Here is a 15,497-nt window from a genome sequence, read left to right on the forward strand (position 1 = left end):
AACTTGTCCTGTATTTATTACAAGGGTGCTTCAAAATGGGCACTGACTATTTGTGCTCACAACTTAAGTACGTACTGTCACGTGCCAAGAAAACTTGGCCGAAGAATAGTGAAGCCCACACCAGGATACGTGGCCTGAGGCTAGCCAATGTGGTTTGACTGTGTGAGAAGGGTAACCACTTCTCTTAACTGGTGTTCAAACTAGCTGCAACGGCAGGAAGAGAAGATGCTTCCGCAAGGTGTTTTGAACATGAATGTTAAATGCAAAACAAATAATCATACACAACAGGAATAAATAACTAGATCGACGTCAATGGCGAGCCATCGCAAGTCCTTCCACTTCCCTCCATCGCAAGTCCCAAAGCAAAGTTGAAAGATGGCAAAATGTTTTGCCAGGAATGACCCCATATCAAATTTAGAGTTTAAAAAAAATAATTTTTCTCCTTTTTCACCCCTGTAACCTTCAGTCCCCATCCCTTGAGGGCATGAATCAGGGGTGAAATCCAAAAAATCGTTACACATTTCATGTGCCCCCCAATGTTGATTGCATATGCAAAGTTTCCTTTTAAAATGTTTCATAATGTGCCAGTGCTTGCATTTTTTGTTATGTGACCTCTTGGCCCCACCCCAGGGTTCCTCGCCAAAAAGTACACTGCTCTTGCACATTCTTGCCAGGTGGTGATCATAACGACCAAGTTTGTTCAATTTCTGCCTAACCCTTAAGGAGAAGATAACGTGACGGACAGAAAGACGGACAAACGAGACTACAATATCCCCCCGTTTTTTTTTTCAAAAAGTGTGGGGATAAACATCAATCAATAAATATCACAATCCCTTTTGACCCTGGGGCATATCAAGTCTGCACAGAGTCCCCACAAAGACAAGACAAAGACCCTTATTCTTATGTACAGCCAACAAGGACGGAGGACAACGGTTAGGAGAAGCAAAACAATAAAGCAGTTGTGGAGGCAGGTGAATCGTGGAGGGGGAGGCAGGTGAAGTATATCTTGAAGAGGGGGAGGGAGGTTCATCTTGGAGAGAGGCGGGGGAGGGAATCTTGGAGAGGGGAGGGAGGGGAATCTTGAAGATGGGGAGGGAGGGTCATCTAGGTGAGAGGCATGGGGAGGTAATCTTGGAGAGGGGAGGGAGGGGAATCTTGAAGATGGGGAGGGAGGGTAATCTTGGAGAGAGGTGGGGGGAGGTAATCATGGAGAGAGGAGGGAGAGGAATCTTGAATATGGGGAGGGAGGGTAATCTTGGAGAGAGGGACGTGATCTTAGAGAGAGGGAGGTGATCTTGGAGAGAGGGAGGGAGGGAGGTAATCCTGGAGAGAGGGAGATCTTAGAGAGGGAGAGGGAGTGCACCTTAAAGAGGGTTGGGGAAGACTTAATCTTGAAGGTGGGAAGGAGGGAGTGAATCATGGAAGGGAAAAAGACAGAGGCATCCACTCATCAGGTCACTTGTAAACTTCTTGGTCGATTTCATAGACATACGATCCAGCGCAATGCAACACACATAGATATCTTATGCCCTACTTCATTCTGTACAAATAGACCAACTGGGATCTTCCCCCATTTCCATCAAGGGACACGACAAAAACGATACCTCCAACTTTGGATTCACCTCTGTCCTGTCTAAGTGGAAGCTTTCGTACAACTTCAATATATGGAGCCAATGCAGGACATCGTTAAGAGAATTATTTAACCAATAACCAACTGCTCCAAGGTGCACTTTAATATGGATGTCTTTGACAGGCAATCATCGCCATACTGTGCTGCCAACTGTCTACCTTGCAACAGGTTTCGTTTCTCCGTAACGATTTGCTGTCGACTCCTTTAACATCACTTTATTGCTGCTGTTTAATTTTAAGCACCTTCACTAAAGCAGGAACCACATGATTGCGGGTATTGGCGACCAACACTACAAATAAACTCCCTCAAAATATATTATGCCACATTTACAATTTCATTAGAAATACAAAATTAAGATTAAACTTGAAACCACCACTCCCATTCAGGTTTCCACGGGCTGCACATGCCTGCTGGTTTGATCTGTCACATCTTACTTTCGGCCAGTTTGTGTCCTTCACAAATACTGTCAATCAAAGAACATCAAGGAGCCAACCTTGTTGGAAGGTTCAGTTCTGCAGCACTGTGTTCACACAAGATCCTATTGTGCAAAAACCCACTATCAGGCCAATTGGGAATTACGTACTTAAATGCTCTCCCTCTTTTCCAATCTCTCCCTTCTCTTAGGCAGAGCCTGGCTACTGGCTGCATCATTTCTGGGCATGCAGCTATGCTGCTGATACACTTCCCCCTCCACCCCACCCGCACAACCCAAGCAGAGATTAGAGAAGGAATTTAGAATTTGGCCGGCGGGTATCAGCAGACAATGGGCCACTCTTATCAATAAGATGCCATGGGATCCTCAAAGTCCATGAGCAAACGTTAGCTCAGATGACGGCTGGCTTGATGGTCCCAATGAAGGATAACACGTGTTGCGAGTGAAGCACCAACATAGCAGGCTAAATTTGTGCTCAGAATGGAACCCAGACAAGACAGCTCACAGGTGAGTCTACGCTACCTCTGAGATATCCTGCCCAGGCAAAAATAGCATTCATTTCCTGTAGTAATTCTCTGCAGACTACTGCAGTAGGACCTGTTACGAACTATAGTATAAGAGAGTACTACTCTCATATAATATAGTTCTAACTGAAGCATTTTTGCCTGAGTGTGTCACCACCACTCTCCCATGGTTGTGTTTGAAAGTTCTTTCAACTTTCACATCTCACATTTTCTCAATGAGGTACTTGCACAACACAGTCAAGACTGATACTGACAACGAAGAGGTGAGTGCTGCTGCTGCTGATCTTAAGTCTAGACTAGATGAGGCCCACAGATCCAGATGGCAGGAATCGGTATCAATAAGATTCTCCAGGTTTAGTGGATCACACAACACTTCACCATCGACATAACCCAACCTTGTAAAACAGGAGACTTTACTTACATTCCAGTTTTGGGGGTAGGAGGAGTTGCCAGCAGCGTAGTTTGCTACAAAACTTAAAACTACCCTTTACAGCTTAAACTCCAATGGACACGAGACAGTGAAAACAGCATCGCTCGGTCAACATTATCCATTATAAACAGTTTGTCAAACCAAATTCTTATTTTGCATTCCAGTTCATGCACTGCTGAGGACACATTCTGATGAGCGGTTTAAACTCAACTTTCCCCAAAACCTGTGATGAAAAATGAACAACACCCCCCCCCCCCAAAGCTTTGTTTAAAACAACACAAACTCACATGTCTGCATTAAAGTCAGCAACAGCAACAGAATAGCCGAAGCCAGAGGCGATTTGGAATCCAGTCAGCATGATTTTCTCAACTAGGTGCTTCACGTGGGGCTCAAGAAGCACAACCGCACCAGTGTGCTTTATGCGAGGTATACCAGCCACCATGCTGTACTGGTTTTTTTGAGTCAGGCCGTAGCTGCCCGTCACTGAAAATCCTGTGGAACAAGGTCCGCACCGCAAGTGTGGGATAACATGAATGCAAATGCAAATAAACACAATGCAAATGGCAACCATTGAACAAAACTAATGCTTTGTTCTGGAAATTATGGAGTGTATATCCAATAGTTTCACAACGAACAGTTATCGTCATTATTATTTAAAGCATTTGGCAGTGTGAACAGGAAGGCAATGTGGAATACTGCATATTCAGATATGGAACACCGGATAAGTTTATCAGGGAATGATAAATAACACATAGTCACAGCAGGAGTCAGCAGAAGTCACCAGAATATGAAGTCACAACAGGAGTCAGATAGGAAGCCTGGTGCTGTTGTTGGCTTAGCGGTTATGGTGGCTGGCTTGGGATCTTAAGGTCCTGAGTTTGAGTCCCTCTCGGCTGTTGCATTAACACCAGGTGGGGTTGACTCAGCCTGTCATCCTTCCACGGTCGGCAAAATGAGTACCAGTCTACTGGTGATAGGAGCATTGCATCAGCGGCACAGCCATGCTCTCAACCAGTGATGCTACCCACAGCCTTGTGCTGCATTGGAGGAAGGAGGAGGAGTCAGACAGGGATGCATGCTGTCTCCATCACTATTTGTAATTGTATTGGACTGGTTGTTCAGGAGGACTACAGAACATGGCAGATATGGAATATATTGGGCTCATGAGGACCACCTTGATGACATGATCATAAAACTCAGTTTGTAGACGAAAGGTTTGCTATCGGCCATGAAGCAAAGTATGGAAGAGAAAGTAAATAGGCTCCAGGAATATGCCCTGAAAGTGGGACTGAAAATCAACAAATATACCCATCAGAGATGGGGAATCCCCCACCATTGAATCAGTCGGCCATCTTGGATCCGGCCACACCCAAAATCAATAGGGTTCTTCCTTTTCAGGTGGTACATGTGTGACCTAAATTTCAAATCGATATGGCGAACAGTTTATGAGTTATCGCACTCACAGCTATAAATGTTGACGCCCAGCCGGACGGACGGACGGACGGACGAACGATCCGGGTGACAACAATATACCCCTTCCGCCACGCGGCGGGGGATGATTAAAAATATACCATCAGAGATGGGGAATCCCCACCATTGAACAATAATTGAAATCAGATAAGCGGTTTTCCATTTATTACAAAAAACATTTTTTTCAAGATGGCCGCCCCAGTCGGCCATCTTGGATCCGGCCATGCCCAAAATCAATAGGGTTCTTCCTTTTCAGGTGGTACATGTGTGACCCAAATTTCAAATCGATATGGCGAACAGTTTGAGTTATCGCACTCACAGCTATAAATGTTGACGCCCAGCCAGCCGGACAGACAATAATGCATGCAACCAACCAAAATACAGGAAGGTACTTGAAAAATCTTCGATTTTTACAAGCATCAAAAGTAAAAGAAAACACATTGATGAAAGAATCTCGAGGTATCCAAAGGTCAGGTCAGGTCATGTATGGGAGCATGCACTGGAGCAGCACGTCTCTGCGTCCACTTTCTGCCGGTACACCAGGGGCCTCAATCTGGCCATCCCCCAGGCAGATGCCCCATCCCCATCTCCTTGAGATGCTGATCAATCTGCTGCAACCACGAGGCACGTGGTCGGCCCATTAGCCTCCTCCATTTACGAGGTTTCCTCGCTGAAAGAATCTAGCAAGCAGGATCAACATCAGGAAAACGAGCCACATGTCCATACAGCCGTAGCTGACGCTCACGGACTATGCAGGTAAAAAAACCCCAACATCTCATTTGAGTCTCTCAGTAACCGCTCGATGGACACAAAATCCGACCAGCGAGAGCCAAGGATTCTCCGAAGAGACCTGTTACCAAAGGAATTAAGTCTCCATCTCAGATCCATAGTCAGAGTCTAAGTCTCACATCCATAGAGCAAGACTGGAAGCATCAATGACCTGAAGCCTCAGACTTTAGTCCTCCTGCACAGGTAGCAACAGCACCACACCCCATGATCCAGTGAATCCATGACCCCCAGGCCAGACCCAGATGTCTATTGACCTCTGGCTCACAGCCAACAGAGACATGAATATCACTGCCAAGGTAAGTGAATCTCTCCGTGACCTCACATCCTCACCACAGACGGGTACAGATAAGATAGCAGCATCCAAGATGTCATTGAAAGCCTGGATCTTAGTTTTTACCCAGGAAACCCATAATCCCAGCGGCTCCGACTCCTCATTCAGCACCCCGAGAGCCCCTGAAAGGATATCTAGTGTCCGTAAAGATGACCGCATCATCTGCAAAATCAAAGTCAGAGATCGTGACATTCCCAAACGATGCACCGCAGCTTGATCTCTCCAACATCCTCCCTAGAATCCAATCCATAAAAGCACTGAAAAGTGTAGGGGCCAGTACACACTCCTGACGAACACCAGTAACAACTGGAAATAAGTCGGAGATGGGATCACCACATCTCACAGCACTCTCAGTACCAGAGTATAGTTTAGACATCAGACTGATCAGTTTGGGTGGCACCCCACGAAGACCAAGAATCCTCCAGAAGGCATTCCGATTCACTGAATCGAATGCTTTGCAGAGATCAACACAGGCTGCAAGCAGCCCTTGCTGAAGCCTTTGTCTGTGTTCGGTGAGGACCCGAAGGGCAATTGACCTATTTGGTGTAAAGCCTGACTGCTTTAGACACTGGTGCTCAAGCAGATGGTGACGAACCCTATCAATAATTATCTGTGCAAAGACCTTGCCCGGCACTGAGAGCAGCGTCACCCCCGGGTAGTTGTTGCAGTCCTGGCAAACAGCCCTCCCTTTTCAGATACGAACAACAAGGCCCCTCTTAGTTTGTTGGAATGATGCCTGTGTTCCAAGGAGAGCACAGAACTGCATGCAACGACATGAGTACAGCATTACCACCAGCCTTGAGAAGTTCAGCATGGATGCCACAGATCCCAGGAGCTTTACCCTATTTCAACTGGTTCACCACAGCCTGTGTTTCCACAAACGAAGGTGGATCACAGTTGATTGAAGGGTCAGCAATAGGGATAGTAACACTCCTGACATCCAACTCAATAGTTGGTGGATCAGCCTGGTACAGTTCCCAACCCAGTGGGCCTTCACGTCAGACTCCTCTGGCAAGAGCCCTCCACCCTCTGCTCTAACTGCAGTGCACCGAGGGATGGGCTTGGATGAACGCAATGCGCGAATTCCCCTGTAAGCAGGATGAGAATCACTTGACCACAGGTGATGCTCTACCCCCTCACAGATTCCTCGCACATAGGCCTCCTTGTCCACTGTCAGCACACGTAAAGTTTTACACCTCAATTCCCTGAACAGCTCAGCTCTGCCATTAAGCCTGGCCCTGCAACTCTGGTCGATGGTATCCAGTGTCCCTTGAGAGACAAAATTATTCTTTGCCCTATGGTGAGTCCCAAAACATCCACCAGCAACATCAAGGATGGTGGTCTTGAAGGCACTCTACAACTCTTCAGGATTTCCCCAAAGCACCCAGAACTCCAAATCCCCACTCAGCCTGTTTGTAAACTCCTCAGTTACCCTCCCATCCTTGAGCTTGCCAACATCCAGCCTAGGCTGGGATGTTACCATTCTCCCGGATTTAAGCTGCAACTTCAGAGTTGCTACAACAAGCCCGTGGTTGGTGTTGAGGAAATGACCACTCTGGTGGACCTGCAGTTCTGGATCATCCTCCAGTGACCATCAACGAGCACATGGCCAATCTCCTTTGCCACACTGCCAGCGTTGGAATCCCAAGTCCAACGATGAGCCTGTGGGCACTGAAACCATGAACCAGCCACCCAAAGTCCATGACTTCTTACAAAGTCATGGGACTTCGTGCTATTCTGGTTTACATTTCCAGACCCATGGGGCCCAACACATGTCTCATAACCATCCCTATCAGTTCCAGTCAATGGATTGAAATCCCCCAAGACTAGAAGAGTCTTGATCAGTGCCTGGGGCACTGATCAACCACAGACTCAAGTGCGGCATAGAAGGCGTCCTTCATGGTGAGATCACTCCCCTCAGTCGGAGCACATACAGAGACCAGGGGAACGACACCCAAGGAGTGACGAATCCTTAGTCTCCTAATATGCTCATTGACCGGTGTTACCTCAATTGTCATTGGAGTCAGCTTATGGGACACAGCTACAGCAACTCCTTGGGCATGGTAGCCATCAGAGCGACCAGACCAATAGTAGGTATAACCACCCACCATGATCTCGCCGCAATCCGGTCTCCGAACCTCAGAGAGTGCTGCAATACCGATGTTCAAACGCTTGAGCTCAAATGATAACAGAGACAGGTGATCATCCTCTCTTTGGGATAGGACATTCCAGGCACCCACACGAAGGGACCGCCTCAGGTTAATCCATGGAGACCGCCATCTCGTGGATGACACCTCAGCACCACCCTGACGTACACAACCGCAATCTGACACAGGAAGATTACCCTGTCCAAAGGGTTAACAATGAAAATAAAAAACCTTACCAATGTCTGAGGGAAGTGGTTAAGTTTGGCATTTTAATATGAAACAGGCAAAGCCTATAAACCAAGGAAACCCAAAAGCATGACCTTTTACAACCACCCTTTACAATTACACTTGAGAACCACCTTTACAATCACCTTTTAGAACCACCCTCTAGAATTCTACTTTAGACCCACCCTCAAGATTACACTTTAGAACCTTCTAGAATGACACTTTAGAACCCTCCAGAATGACACTTTAGAACCTTCTAGAATGGCACTTTAGTCCCACCCTCTAGAATGACACTTTAGAACCCTCTAGAATGACGCTTTAGAACCCTCTAGAATGACGCTTTAGAACCCTCTAGAATGACGCTTTAGAACCCTCTAGAATGACGCTTTAGAACCCTCTAGAATGACGCTTTAGAACCCTCTAGAATGACGCTTTAGAACCTTCTAGAATGACGCTTTAGAACCTTCTAGAATGACACTTTAGAACCCTCAAGAATTACGCTTTAGATCCCTCTAGAATTACGCTTTAGAACCCTCGAGAATTATGCTTTAGAACCCTCGAGAATTACGCTTTAGATCCCTCTAGAATTACGCTTTAGAACCCTGAAAATTATGCTTTTGAACCCTCTAGAATTATGCTTTAGAACCCTCTAGAATTACGCTTTAGAACCCTCAAGAATTACATTTTAGAACCCTCTAGAATTATGCTTGAGAACCCTCTAGAATTACGCTTTAGAACCCTCTAGAATTACGCTTTGGAACCCTTTCGAACCTTTCAGAATTAAAGATGGTGGGTAACAAAGGTTCTTCGTCTTCTTCATTTTTGATGGAAAGACGTACCATATATTGAAATGGCGACACCGCTTAGAAAGAGGAACCTCAAAAGGGCACTGTACAAACCAACATTTTAAAGCTTCAGTCTTAACACTCATTTCTGCCTCAAACCCTCATCAGCAAGACAAAAAAACCTGCTTTAAAATGGGAGCCTTTTGACTGGGGTTGTACGCCATTTGACACCACATTGCATGATGGGTTCCTTGAGCAAATGCATATTTGCATGGACCAAGATAATCAGTGATGCAATGACTCGATTGACCAATCAGGGAAAGAGAACCAGACAACTTGAAAGCAGGTGGAATGGTCAGTACTGAGGAGACTGAGGACACAGCAGTTAGCAGGATTGAAAGACACATTGCAGGAGACAGACCAATAATTACCCTCACCAGAGGAGAGGGTATTGCATTTGGATCCGTTTGTCTGTCTGTTGGTTACTTGCGAAAATCGAAAAATTTTCAACTGTATTGGTTGGTCTTGTGCATTATTCTGACTGCCTGTCTGTCTGTTTGTCTGTTTGTTTGTTAATTGCCGGAATCCTTTGGATTTCGGCAATTATGTTGGTCAGTTGTGTGTGTCATTTTGTGTGTCTGTCTGTTTGTTTGTGTGTTTGCTTACCCTGAAGCAGCCACACCGTTTTAGCGATCATGACCAAACTGGGTAGACGTCGGCCATGGTCCAACCTAGACACTTGTCGTTTTTGGTGAATCTAGGTCAAAGGTCAAGGTCAAGGTCACCGAAAAACCGAAATTATTTTTGCAATAACGTCCGCTAAAATCGTCGTATCGACTTCAAACCAAATCCAAAATGTGCATCTTCCAATTGTGCATCCAACCATATGTCTCATTGGGGTGTCATACCAACACCTTAGCGGTCGGGGGGTCGAATGTCAGGGGGGTCGGGTCAAAGCTTTCAAATTGTGATAAAAACGCCATTTCAAGTCCGATTGACTTCCAAGTTATGATCATGACCAAACAAGTGCTATAACTCATAAAACAGTAGCACTATCGACTTATAAGAACCAAATTGATTTCCAGGTTTTCTTTTTTCAGAGATCATGGAGATATGACAAAGTTATTCTGGCAATTCCTTGCTCAACGAGGAATTTCATTTGTTACTTCCGAAATCTAAAGATTTCGTACGTATATTGATGACTTCCGTTTCTGTTTGTTTGTTTGTGTGTTTGTTTGTGTGTAGGCACGATAACTCGAGAACGGAAGAAGCTACCAATGTCAAATTACACCACGTGATTCAGGAGGGTGGTGGCTAGCGCTGATTAGATTTTGGTCAAAATCGGTCAAAGGTCAAGGTCACAGTGAGGTCAAAAATTCAAAACATTCGATTTTTGATGGTTTGGTACAGAATCATCGTAGAAATTTCTGGTTTGCGTCGTCACCTTCTCGAGAGACAGCTTTTATTAGACAAGGTCAGAGGTCAAGTTAACGATTTCGTAAGTACCAGTCTATGACTGCTTGTTTGTGTGTTTGTTTGTGTGTTTGTTTGTTTGTTTGTAGGCACGATAACTCGAGAAAGGAAGAAGCTCCCAATGTTAAATTACACCACGTGATTCAGGAGGGTGATGGATAGCGCTGATTAGATTTTGGTCACAATCGGTCAAAGGTCAAGGTCACAGTGAAGTCAAACATAATTCCGTAAATTAACGTGGAGAAATGGAGTATTTTTGCTTCGCTCGACGTTACGAGTTCGTTTTAACTTCGATTTTAATTTTGTCTTCGGTTTTTGCGATCGCTTAGGACGCTTAAAACTCGGTTGTCGAAATTCTGGTAAAAATCGGATGTTTTGGAGACGTTTTAAGATTGTGTAAAAATATTTCACTCGACGTGTCACGGGTCATCCCATGATGCAGTGCGCTCGAGCAGACGCGTCGTTGTCACGTATGGTTTTGCGTGTGCACGCTGATGGTGTTTTCGATAAAGATGGTGTTTAAAAGTCATTTTTTATCCCAATAAAGGTCATCGTCGCATGCCTGACTCGCTGAGCTGTCGGATTATGCAAGGATTGTTGGTGGATGGCCGAATATTACGGTTTTGTGACTGATAAAATAATATTGAATAATTGCGTGGAGAAATGGAGATTTTTGCTTCGCTCGACGTTACGAGTTCGTTTTAACTTCGATTTTAATTTTGTCTTCACTTTTTGCGATCGCTTAGGACGCTTAAAACTCGGTTGTCGAAATTCTGGTAAAATTTGGATGTTTTGGAGACGTTTTAAGATTGTATAAAAAATATTTCACTCGCGCGTCACGGGTCGTCACGTGGTGCAGTGCACTTGAGCAGAGGCGGCGTTGATCACGTAAAGGTTTTGCGTGTGCGCGCTGACGGTGTTTTCGATAAAGATGGTGTTTAAAAGTCATTTTTTTCTCCCAATAAAGTTTGTCGTCGCATGCCTGACTCGCTAAGCCGTCGGATTATGTAAAGATTGTTGGTGGATGGCTGAATATTACGGTTTTGTGACTGATTAAATAATATAAAATAATTGCGTGGAGAAATGGAGATTTTTGCTTCGGTCGACGTAACGATTTTTTATGCTTTGGTACAGAATCATCATAGAAAGTTCTGGTTTGCTTCGCTACCTTCTCTAGAGACAGCTTTTATTAGACAAGGTCAGAGGTCAAGTTGACGATTTCGGAAGTACCAGTCTATGACTGCTTGTTTGTTTGTTTGTCAATCACCTGCAGGTCACAATTTTAAACCGATCTTCACAACTTACCACATGATAGAGTTCGGCGAAAGCAATGAGCCCATTATTGAGGTCAAAAGGTCAACAAATTTTTCATATTTCTAAAATCCTCAATTTTCATCTGATTGATGAGAAATTTGAACAGGATTTACCAATTATTTTTGAGGTCAACAAAGGCCAAAAGGTCAACATCAGCCGAATTTCTAAAATTGTCAATTTTCATTAGATTTACTTGAAATTTGAAGAGGATTTATATTTCAGGTCACTGAATTCAATCAGCCAATTATTTCTGAGATAAACATGGACCAAAGGTCAACATCATAGGGGGGATTTCTAAAATCCTCAATTTTCATCCCATCGCTTCAGACATTAAATCCTTCCTCTTCTCCAATGGCTTGATTTCCGATCTTCAATTTGGTTTCAGACCAGGTCACACTACCCTGGATATGCTGTTTCTGCTCTCCCAACAATGGATGGAGGTCCTCAATGCCGGACATGAAATTAGAGCCATATCCCGAGACATATCGCGTGCTTTTGACACGGTCTGGCATCCTGCCCTACTCACCAAACTCTCTTCCTATGGTATCCAAGGCCATCTCCACTCATGGCTCGCAGACTTCCGCTCCTGTCGCAGTCAACGCGTGGCCCTAAATGGAGTTCTTTCATCCCCTCTTTCTGTCCAGGCTGGAGTTCCTCAAGGTAGCGTTCTAGGCCCTGTTCATTTTTGGTTTTCATCAATGATCTCTCCTACTCTCTGGAAAATCCTCTTTTTTTCTGTATATCTTGTTGAGGCTCGTATGAGAGCTAACACACAATGCACATGAAAGAGGGGCATGAGACAGGAGGGGAGGGAGTGGGAAGGATAAAATAGTGGGGAACAGACACATTTGGAGATCTGTGGAAGGAAGAGGGATGGGACGGGGAACATGGGGAACAGAAGATGGACATTACAGGGACTTTCAGGAAGGAAAGCAGGGAATTTGAAGGAGGTGGGCTTGGGTGGATTATCGGGGGTAGAAAAGATCGAGGATTTGGATGGGAGATGATAAGAGGTGGTGGTGAACAGTTGTTTTGAAGGCCTGGAGGGAAGAATGGGAATGAATAGAGTGAGGGAGTTTATTCCAAAGGCGGGAAAAAAGAGGAATCAAAGAGTGAAGGTGAGCAGTGATTCGTGATTTTGGTGGTTTTACCAGAAGGGGGTTGTTGGCGGACCTTGAGCGCTCTGCGGAAATGTGGTTGGGACAAATCGCAGGGAGAGCAGGGGGGCGAGGCTGGAGAGGAGACGGTAGAAGACAGAAAGAACACCGACCAACCTGCGGTGATTGAGTGAGAGGCCCAAAGACTCAGCCTCATTGCAGGAGATGCCAATGATCCGAAATGCCTTGGTTTCTACAGCGTGAAGCCGATAAAGGTGGGAGGCAGGAGCACCAGCCCAGAGGGGAGAGCAGTACTCCATCAGGCTGCGGCCAAAAGCTTTGTAAGTGGTCAGGAGCTCAGTTGGGCCGAGGAAGGACCTTACACGATGGAGGATTCCCAGTCGGCGACTGGCTTTGGAGGCGAGGTTTGAAATGTGGCTTTCCCAGGAAAAGTCATGGCAGATAGTGAGACCCAGAAGCTTGAAAGAAAGGACTTCTTCCAGAAGATTGTTGAGAAAGTGGATGGGGGGGTTTTCTAAACGGTCCTTTCGATGAGACATAGTGAGAGTGTGAGATTTGTCCGGATTGAAAGACATGTTCCACGTGTTTCACCAGTTTGTGATTTTATCCAGATCTGCAGTGAGCAAAGAAGCTGCTGCTTGCCGGTCTGAGTGATGACCGATGGTACGGCAGAGGGTGGATTCATCAGCAAAGAGATATAGAGGATTTTCCAGAGAGTCGGAGATATCATTGATGAAAACCAGAAAATAAACAGAGCCCAGAATTATTTGAAGAACAGGGCACAGAAAAATTTGAAGGAGGTGGGCTTTGGTGGATTATCGGCTCTTTATCTCTTTGCTGATGACTCCACCCTCTGCCGTACCATGTCATCCCTCAGACCGGCATGCAGCAGCTTCTTTGCTCACTGCAGATCTGGGTAAAACCACAAACCGGTCCAACACGTGGAACATGTCTTTCAATCCAGACAAATCTCACACTCTCACTATGTCTCACAGAAAGGACCATTTGGAACCCCCCCCATCCACTTTCTCAACAATCCTCTGGAAGAAGTCCTTTCTTTCAAGCTTCTGGGTCTCACTATCTGCCATGACCTTTCCTGGGAAAGCCACATTTCAAACATCACCTGCAAAGCCAGTCGCCGACTGGGAATCCTCCGTCGTGCAAAGTCCTTCCTCGGCCCACCTGAGCTCCTGACCACTTACAAAGCTTTCGTCCGCAGCCTGATGGAGTACTGCTCTCCCCTCTGGGCTGGTGCTCCTGCCTGCTAACTTTCTCGGCTTCACCCTGTGGAAACCAAGGCATTTCGGATCATTGGCATCTCCCGCGATGAGGGCGAGTCTTTGGGCCTCTCACTCTCTCACTGCAGGCTGGTCGGTCATCTTTCTGTCTTCTACGGTCTCCTCTCCAGCCTCACCCCCCCCCCCCCCCGCTCTCTCTGCGATTTGTCCCCACCACATTTCCGCAAGGCGCTCAAGTTCCGCCAACAACCCCCTTCTGGTAAAACTATCAAAATCACGAATCACTGCTCACCTTCACTCTCTTTCATTCCTCTTTTTCCCTGCATTTGGAATAAACTCCCTCACTCTATTCAATCCCATTCTTCCCTCCAGGCCTTCAAAACAGCTGTTCACCACCACCTCTTATCATCCCCCATCCAAATTCTCGATCTTTTCTACCCCCGATAATCCACCCAAGCCCACCTCCGTCAAATTCCCTGCTTTCCTTCCTGAAAGTCCCTGTAATGTCCATCTTGTATTCCCCATGTTCCCTGCTCCATCCCTTTCCCTTCCACAGATCTCCTAATGTCTCTGTTCCCCAGTTTTGTCATTCCCACTCCCACCTCTCTTGTCTCATGCCCCCCTTGCTGTGCGTTGTGTTAGCTCTCATTCGAGCCTCGACAAGGTGTACAAAAAAAAAATCCCCTTGAAATTTGAAGAGGATTTGCAAATCAGGTCACTGAATTCAACCACCAATTGTTTTTGAGGTCAACATCGACCACAAGGTCAACATGTGCCGAATTTCTAAAATCGTCAATTTTCATCCAATTCACTTGAAATTTGAGGAGTTGCTGCAATTTGGTCACTGGATTCAACGACCAATTATCTTTTTAAGGTCAAATTTATTTTAGGGATTTCATAAGTATCGTGCTCTGCACGACGTTTTTCATGTTTGTTTGTTTGTCCGCATAGAACGTGTTTATTTCTACAACCGCTTGTCGGATTGAAATTTTTCAACATAGAAGCGACAGACTCCTGTAGAATGTTTTAATGACAATTATGACGTCATCGGTCACGTGGTGTGACAGCCATTTTGGAAAAAAGGAAAAACTTTTAGAACTCTGTATCGCCGAAACGGCAGCAAGGAAAAAATTGAAACTTGGTACCTGGCAAGTACTCCACATGGGGAATGGGTGATTTTTGTATGATGTCATAGGTGCCTTCGTTATGACGTCATAATTGCATACATAGAATGCTACATCTGATCAGTTTGAACATTTTTGAGGGTCATCTAGGGATACAATGGTCCACAGAAAAAAACAAAAAGGATGATGTCATCGGTCACATGGTTTGGCAACCATATTGGATTTACCTGAAAATCTATAAAAATCTTCTTCTCCAAAACAGCTGGACAGATCGAGGGGAAACTTCACAAACATGTTCCTCAATCCTTGGGGATATTAGAGTGTTCATGAATAATTGATAGGTCACATGGTCTGGCAGCCAAACTGGATTGAGCAAAATTCTTTCTTTTGAACCACTTCATCGATTGACGTGAAACTTCACATTTATGATCTCGTAGTGATGGGGAATATGTTTTACATTTCAACC

General features: G+C 45.4%; 1 protein-coding gene across 7 annotated transcripts in view; it reads right to left on the reverse strand.

The window, feature by feature from the left end:
* The window catches only part of LOC147014056 (integrin alpha-6-like), a 136,451-nt gene that overhangs the window by 85,106 nt on the left and 35,848 nt on the right, over positions 1-15,497 (reverse strand). For all 7 annotated transcript variants that reach the window (XR_015050626.1, XM_085851649.1, XM_085851650.1 and 4 more), the window contains one exon: positions 3,305-3,509. Coding sequence is in view for 6 of the 7 variants with exons in the window: in XM_085851649.1 (XP_085707775.1) it covers positions 3,305-3,509 (205 nt within the window). In the remaining variant the exon portion in view is untranslated. The remainder of the gene's footprint in view (positions 1-3,304; positions 3,510-15,497) is intronic.

Source organism: Eptatretus burgeri, chromosome 13 (genome assembly GCF_056783735.1).
Source record: "Eptatretus burgeri isolate ZD-2024b chromosome 13, Ebu_testis_v1, whole genome shotgun sequence".
NCBI lineage: Eukaryota > Metazoa > Chordata > Myxini > Myxiniformes > Myxinidae > Eptatretus > Eptatretus burgeri.